Below are 8818 nucleotides of genomic sequence, written 5' to 3'. Positions count from 1 at the left end.
GATGCATTTTCAAGTAATTTAGTATTTTAAGATTTAGTAAGTTTTCATACACCACTTGACTATGTGAACTTCATAGGTATGTCTCAATTGACCAGACTATCTACATGTATATTAGTCAGAGTAGAACAGCTGCTGGAGCTAGAATCATCAAAGAGCAATGTTTAATAAACAGAAGCCGCAGCCTGGCAATGCCCAAGATTTGTATTATTTTTAGTCAGCCTGCAGTTGGGGTTTTAGTAGGCTGGTGTTCAAGAACCAGACATGGTTTTCAAAACAAAACTTTTAAACTAAAATCTTTATCAACTCAGAAAAAGGAGCAGAATATATGCTTGTGAATTTTATCCTCTGAGTTACCCCTATGCTCAAGGTATTTGAACCTTTCTACTAGGTACTAACAGCTACTATACTACAAAACATTAGTCCAGCTAGGTTTGTACTCTTGAGTGAATGCAGCTATGGTTTGCAGCATTATACCACACAAATGTTACCTACAGTCGGGAACTCTTCAAACCCACTAGTTTTCATCTAAAACCTCTGGTGACTACAGTTTTGAGGCGCTGAGTGGTGCTACAATATATAAGGAGAGAACAAGGTAGATTCAACTCGTACTCTACTAGTTGGTTTAATAAATGTATAAATATTGATGGTTTGTTTTAATGTATTCTGAAGTTTATTAACAATAAAGCTGTGTAGGAGCAAAAGGTGGAATGCCTAAACTGTGCAGGACAAGAAGCTCATATACAGAATAATTCATCAAAACAACAAGTGATTAGTTAAGAGTACTATAGATTGAGTCTACTGGTTATGATTGGCCCATTCACAAAGTACAGACAGTACAGAGTAGTGCTGCACGATATCTTTGCATGTACCTTTGATTATTTGTTCTCTAAATATATCCAATATCGAAAAATATCGAACATTGGAATTGTCTTCTATCAATATATAGTGTTAGGCTTTAACATGAGCTTTAATCCTGTTTTTCAATCAATATTCATTCATATTATGAATGAATATTGACTAATATTGGTTGAAAAACAGGATTTATCCTCTCTTTACAATAACGATAGTAGACAACTCCAGATTTGCAAAATAAAATTTATGTAATTAGTTTTGATAAAATATTGGCTTTGATATTCATATCGATTTGAAAACCGACCAAATATATAAATCATCCACTGAAATATATCGTCACATCGAATGATATCGCTTTATCGTGCAGCACTAGTACAGAGTAACTCATAAACCACCCAATCATTTGTTACACTCCTTACATGATCGGCAGCAGTTTTATTGAATTTCGCACTTTCTTGTCTTTAATGCAACCACACATTCCCTTTAGATGCAATGTATCTTGCTAAAAGATTTCATAGGCAAACATAGTGCTACTATGTGTCGAGTGTTACACATGTTTTTTTGTACAAAAATGAGTAGTCTCTGTGATTTGAAGAAGCATGAGTCAGACGGTACAGAGTACTGCCGCACGATATCTTTGCATGTACATTTGATTATTTAGTCTCTAAATATATGAAATATCGAACATTGGAGTTGTCTTCAATCGATATATAGTGTTAGTCTTCAGCATGAACGAAACGAGAGGATATTGGTTAATATCGGTTGAAAGACAGGATTTGTCCTCTCTTTACAATAAGGAGAGTGAACAACTCCAGTTTTGAAAAATAAAATAATCAGTTTTGATAAAATCTCAGCTTCAATATTCATATCAATTTCAAAACTGACCAAATACAAAATCATCGACTGAAATATATCGTCACATTGAATGATATCGTTTCATCGAGCAGCATTAGTACAGAGTAACTCAGAAATCACCCAATCATTTGTTACATTCCTTACATGATCAGCAGTTTTATTGAATTTCGCACTTTCTTGTCTCTAATCCAACCACACATTCCCTTTAGATGCAATGTATCTTGCTAAAAGATTTCATAGGCAAACATAGTGCTACACTGTGTCGAGTGTTACACATGTTTTTTTGTACAAAAATGAGTCGTCTCTGTGATTTAAAGAAGCATGAGTTTCTTTAGATGTTACCTTAGTAACATCTGAAGAAGCTTTAGATAAGTACAGCTTTAACATAAGTACAGCATTCATTTCCTATCACAGGATGTGTTGAAGAACCACAGGCTACAGGAGCAGTTCATGGCCAAAGCACATCAATATGAGGTTCTTTAAAGCAGCGGCCAGTTTTCACAGAGATCCTGCTGGAGGTTTTCGGACAAGCAACACCATCAGACACGTAACACTGACCTTCGCCAGTGCCATTTCCCTGGTCATGCTAGCGTACGGTCACAGATGCTAACTATTTTCATAGCAACCTTAATAACAGCCTGCGGAGACATACAGATTCAAGTGAGAGCCAGCAGTCTCTACTGCTGTGTGGTTAATAGCTCCACTAGAGACTTTTGACTTGGACTGCTGAGTTGACGTTTTCCACAATTTTTACCACTTTGTTCAAGAGTCTGGTTTAGGCTATTCCTGTCTAGTTCACTGTTATGCCAGTCAATGCAAACAATAAAAACCTGTTTTAACCAATTTTTCTATAAAAACATAAATCTTTACAGTTAAAGATATAAGCTATACAAACTTACAGTGTTGAAAATTCACCGATAATAAACCTAACAAACATACATGTATTTGTACTTGCTAGCTTACTAAAACACAGGCATATAAAAATTTTAATAATATATGAATATATAAGTAACAATATATCTACATAAAACATTATATATAAAGTCATACATGATACATAAGTCATTATATATAAAGTCATACATGATACATAAGTCATTATATATAAAGTCATACATGATACATAAGTCATCATATATAAAGTCATACGTAATACATAAGTCATCATATATAAAGTCATACATGATACATAAGTCATAATATATAAAGTCATACATGATACATAAGTCCTGATATATAAAGTCATACATGATATATAAGTCATTATATATAAAGTCATACATGATACATAAGTCATCATATATAAAGTCATACATGATACATAAGTCATTCTATATAAAGTCATACACGATACACAAGTCATTATATATATAGTCATACATGATACATAAGTCCTGATATATAAAGTCATACATGATATAAAGTCACTTGTGTCTGTAAAGTATACTAAATTTACCTAGTAAAGTGTGAGAGACTAAAATCAAATTGCAACAAAAGAAAAGCAACTCTACAGTCTCGTGGAAAAAATGTACACCATTGTAAAGCGTTGTAATTTTACATTCTAAGGTGAAATTTAGAAATTACAGCTGGTTACGAAAGTTTGAAAACCTTTACAGTTGTTTTTTATTTTTCTCTTAATCCATTTGCATTGCACACAAATAACCTTTTTCCATGACATGATGTTGAAAAGTTAGAATGGTAAATGTTGTATATGTAAAATGAAACTAAATTTTCTGTCCAAAGACTTTTTTATTACCCGAGCAACGGGTTTCTTGCCCAGGTTTGATACTCCCCAAACCCGAAAGGCCCATTAGGCTCAGCCTAAAATCAGGTTTTAAAGGGGGTTTTTAGACCATGGGACATTGTCATTGAATTTGCTACTTTAAGAGACCTAAATAAAATTTACTAAATTTGCTGAACAATTTCTTTTATTGATTGGCCTGAATAGGTGTTCCCGTATATACATAGGGGATACATATGCTATAGGCCTAGTAGAAATTATTTTTATAACTTCTGAATCATATTGGATGTTTAGCGGGGTGTGGAACCTAGGCGCCCCTTAGGGAACTCCTAGTGTTTAAGGGTGTATTTCAAATTGATCAACCAGGTGATTGGGGGTCCAATATCCAAGTCTGGGCCAAGCCAGGTGGGTGTTTCTTTCATAGTATCAACCCTGAGGTTTCCTGCTTGTTCCATCAAACTGTAGAGAACTAACTACTTGCAAATCAAATATTTTTTCAAGCATACTTGTTGTGTAAAATAGGTAGACCCTTATGATACTCCAGTGTTAGTTATGTCGACAGCGATGTGTTACAAAGTATTGTGTTACAAAGTATCATTCTATCAATAGAGATGTAGCAGACTCGAGAAACCATAAACTATGAATAACCTGCAACTAATTAATAGCCTGTGCTCTACCAAAGCTACCATCGCCATGCTCAATAAAGTATGATTCCCTTGGCAAGTTGAAGATGTTGTGATGGTGGTAACTTTATTCTGCTATCAACGATTGACAAAGTCTCTGTACAGTTTATCTTTATACACAAAGCATGTTCATTAATACTTCATGGGACAAGTGTAGGGAGTTGTGCTCTCACTGCAATTTTAAAGCAAAAATTGTACAGAAGCAGAAATAAAACTATAGCTTTGAGCTATTAGGCATTAAAATCATCTCCAGGAAGAGGTTTCAATGGTTTGCCACACTCTCCCATGTAGGCAACCGTGATTGGCTGAGCATCTGTAACAAAATACAACAACTCACAGATAAGTTACCGTAAAACCTCATATTTAAATGCCACCTCTATTTGAACATCACCTCTATTTGAGTGCCATCTCTATTTGAACGCCACTTTTATTTGACCACCACCATGAGAGAAGGGTTGAAAAATGGAGCACAATGGTGTTCAAATAATGGTTTTACGGTATCTCAATATTAAACACAGCAAATCAGTTTCATCATTCATACAGAATGATAAAATAGATTTTTGGTTCGGTAAAAGAGAAGCCTTCTACAACTAGATAAGCAACTTATTTATGAAACAAAATTAGTTCAGCAAAATTAGGCTGGTAAGACAAAGAACCTTATCAGGTTGTGTTTTAGAGTTTAAAGAGAAAGCTGACGTTTCTGTAGAACTCGATTTTCATCTCTTCATAGTGCTTAACCAGGAGAAATACTAACCATTATAGATGTCTAAGTAAAAATCAAAACTTGTACAATAAAATTTTTTATAAGTTCACAAAAGTAATATGTCATACATCTTTGCATCAATGAATAAATTTTTGAAATATATGTTGCTACATAATGCGATTCTTTCAAGAAAGTTATATTTGACCGATTTTATCATACTTCTGTGATACCATACAACTATGTAAAAGAGCTGCAATGTGCTGATTGGCTGGTTACTTTAACCAAAAACTGATGGTTTCACCTGGTGTGCTCTCAAGGAGCCGAGAGTTGGCTATATTCAAATAGCAGTCATTGTGGTAGGTCTGCCCATCTGTCCCGCAAACAGGGAATCTGACGAGATAACAACCATGGCTGACACCTAAACATCAATTCAAGATGTAATAGGTTTACTATGGTAGCCATTGCCTTATAAAAGGATTCAGACTTCAGTAATTAACAGTATAAGACAACTCCAAGCTTTTTTATAGCAGGTATGGTTTATTGGTCAAGAATTCCCGAAGTGAAAGCAACAAGTCAGGGTTCAAGTCTCAATAAAGGCTACTATTGGTGACAGGAATGACTTCCAACATCAAATTCCTCTCTACAACTGGACATGTCTCTAGTTGTCAAGGTTTTCTTCTCATCGGACTCAGGCTTGTCCAGTCTAAATTGTACAGCTAATGTTTATGGAACAATTCTCTTATAGAAACACTTGCAGCCTCGGCAGCCAGATAACTAAACAGGCATCATTATTGATCTTCGAGGGACTGCACACACAGTTGTTATGAGTGTCTCATTTGTGCGAAACATTTTGAACCGCCCAGAAAATTATGTACAAATGTATTCATAAAGTTATGAAGCACTTGGTTTAGCTTTAAACTACTCTTGGCTGTCTTTTAAGTGGGGCAAATTTATATTATTTTGAAGACTGAACACAAAAAATATGTTTTGAACTTTGTTTCAATCAAATTTTGGAATTTCTAATAATTGGTTGATATAGTTTAGTGCCCTTGAGCAATTCCTTGTAGAACGAGTACTGTGGCGGATTAGCTTACTGCAAACATGCCGTAAGCTAACCCGACGCGCTAAGAGACAATGTTTAGATGCATAAACATTGGCTCTGTAATCTTGGCAGAACATGTCTGAGTTGAGAAATATTCATAAAATTAGTCACTATATTAGTAGTTACTAATGTTTCCTGCTACTCACTATATTAGTTATTACTAACAACTGTTAGACACTACACACAGTAATTACTAATACTTCCTGTTACTCACTATATTAGTTATTACTAACAACTGCTAGACACTACACACAGTAGTTACTAATACTTCCTGTTACTCACTATATTAGTTATTACTAACAACTGTTAGACACTACACACAGTAGTTACTAATACTTCCTGTTGCTCGCTATATTAGATACTACTAATTACTGTTAGACACTACACACAGTAGTTACTAATACTTCCTGTTACTCACTATATTAGTTACTACTAATTATTGTTAGACACTACACGCAGTAATTACTAATACTTCCTGTTTCTAACTATATTAGTTATTACTAACAACTGTTAGACACTATACACAGTAGTTACTAATACCTCCTGTTACTCACTATATTAGTTATTACTAACAACTGTTAGACACTACACACAGTAGTTACTAATACTTCCTGTTACTCACTATATTAGTTACTACTAATTACTGTTAGACACTACACACAGTAGTTACTAATACTTCCTGTTACTAACTATATTAGTTATTACTAACAACTGTTAGACACTATACACAGTAGTTACTAATACTTCCTGTTACTCACTATATTAGTTATTACTAACAACTGTTAGACACTACACACAGTAATTACTAATACTTCCTGTTACTCACTATATTAGTTACTACTAATTACTGTTAGACACTACACACAGTAGTTACTAATACTTCTTGTTACTCACTATATTAGTTACTTACTCAAAAAAAGGGAGAGAACCACAAGAAGACACAAAAAGACTTTCATTGCTGCGTGTAAACCTGAATTGTAGAGTTTGTCTTCACACAGTGTAATGAGCTGTGAGAGAGTTCTGTGTGAGCCAACATCTGGTACTAATACAGGGAGACTGCGGCTTCTTATCTTTTATGCTCAAAGGTGAATAAGTGAAAAAGCTAAAAATACATGAAGACGCATATCTTTACAAGCTGCATACCATGCCCTTACACCTTTCTTTAAGCTATTTTCTTTTAAGGTAAGGCCACACGTATCGTGCAATTTCAACTAATCTGGAAAATTCCATTCGTATGAAATTTCTGACCAGCCACATGGAGTTTCCCCATCACGGATTCGTACGAAACTAACTTTCAACTAGCCAATCAGAACGCGGTGATAAATTGAAGCCGATTCCGTTTCAATCATTTGCTTCAGTACAAACATGCGCAAAAGAAAACTACCTTCAACATTCAACTAACCTTTTCAACCGACCAATCAAACAACGATTCGTAGGAATTTCTGACGTTTCGTTCAATTCAGGACTCGTTCATCGTGCGCAACCAACGATGGACGAATTCGTCCAAATGTCCATTCGCACAAATCGTTTCGTCCAAATTTCGCCGATTTCGTGAGAATTTTGTCTCGTGTGGCCCTACCTTTAACGACACTCAAAGCCTCCTAAAACACTTCCTATGGACTAGCGGTAATCTGTGTAAAGTTGAAAAGCTCTCTTCATTGTTGAAGATGTCCAACTAGTGTACATGCATGCATTTTTGCATAATTACATTACAAAAAGGAGTACCAGTGATATGCTGGCGAAATATAGTGCGCTAAATGCTGTATTGCAAGAAAGAAATCTGACTGTAGACAATAGGGGGACCATCGGAAAAAACAAGACTTTAATAAGATCTGTTGCCCGCATGATCAACCTATTTCAACATTTACTAGTGTGGCTTATATGACTGTGGTACCTGGTAGCCAGCACTGGTTTTCACAACGACTAGGAAGAGATATACAGCAAACTTTGTCGTTTTATACGTCGCATCCAAGCAACATAGCTCTGGTCTGGCGCACAAACAAAAGGCACTGTGAGTGTCGTACACAGTTCTCACCTGAAGTGGAATCGATCTCCAAGATGTCTCTTTGAGCAGCCTTCCACCAGTGTGGTACAGTTATCTTGGTCACTTTTGCTACTCCTATAATGATGACAGTAACTTGTAAAAATTTACATATGTAACTTGTAAAAAAAATACATATGTTATATGTATGTAAACAACATATGTTATTTTCAGCACAAATTAATTCAGTCACGAGCAAATGCAAAAAAAATTATCGATCATGAGGCATTGCCAAGAAGAACCAATGCAAACACTATGATAAACTCAGTTGTAGAATGAATACTACTAAAATTCAATACTAACTTCATAAAAGAGGATGCCGAATGCATGTCATTGGCAATGTCCGGGCCTGTTACACAGTAGGCCAATTCCAGTAGATATTCCAGTACAGGTGGCCTCAGCTCAGATAGGAAATTAACTCCTTGGGACACCATAAGATGAATGAGACGTTTGATTTCATCATTTACAATTTGAAGCATACCCGCTTGCTACAAGGACAGATACAGTAAGACAATAAGTGTATGTTTCCTGACGGAAAAGAACATGAGTTGTTTTATAATCACTCTCCACGGCTTCAGTCGCCAGAAGTAAGTCTCCTCTCCAATACACCTTTGTATATAATGTATATATATTTAGGGACCACAATAAACTGAGAAAGCTATATAATCCTGCAAGCCTGTGTCGGATGAAAAATAATATACCGTAAAGCCTCTAATTGAATGCCATGGCGCTCTATGTTTCAACCCTCTATAATGGCGGTCAATTGGAGTTGGTGTCTCAATAGAGGCTGGCGCTGTATTTTTCAAAGGGCTCGTCAGACTTTTCGGAAGATAAATTTAGT

At 35.4% G+C, this 8818-nt stretch overlaps 1 protein-coding gene across 1 annotated transcript; it reads right to left on the bottom strand.

Moving 5' to 3' along the window:
* Nucleotides 1-4281: 4281 nt before the first annotated feature.
* LOC137402176 (turripeptide Ici9.1-like) lies at nucleotides 4282-6919 on the bottom strand. Its single transcript, XM_068088657.1, has 3 exons — nucleotides 6847-6919; nucleotides 5136-5252; nucleotides 4282-4444 (listed from the first exon to the last, which is right to left on the bottom strand). The coding sequence occupies exons 1-3, from the start codon at nucleotides 6890-6892 to the stop codon at nucleotides 4362-4364; spliced, it is 246 nt and encodes an 81-aa protein (XP_067944758.1). The 5' UTR covers nucleotides 6893-6919; the 3' UTR covers nucleotides 4282-4361.
* Between the last annotated feature and the right edge of the window lie 1899 nt (nucleotides 6920-8818).

This window comes from Watersipora subatra, chromosome 8, assembly GCF_963576615.1.
Source record: "Watersipora subatra chromosome 8, tzWatSuba1.1, whole genome shotgun sequence".
NCBI classification, from domain to species: Eukaryota; Metazoa; Bryozoa; class Gymnolaemata; order Cheilostomatida; family Watersiporidae; genus Watersipora; species Watersipora subatra.
The sequence above is the reverse complement of the archived record's forward strand: the minus strand, read 5'-3'. Positions and strand labels throughout refer to the sequence as shown.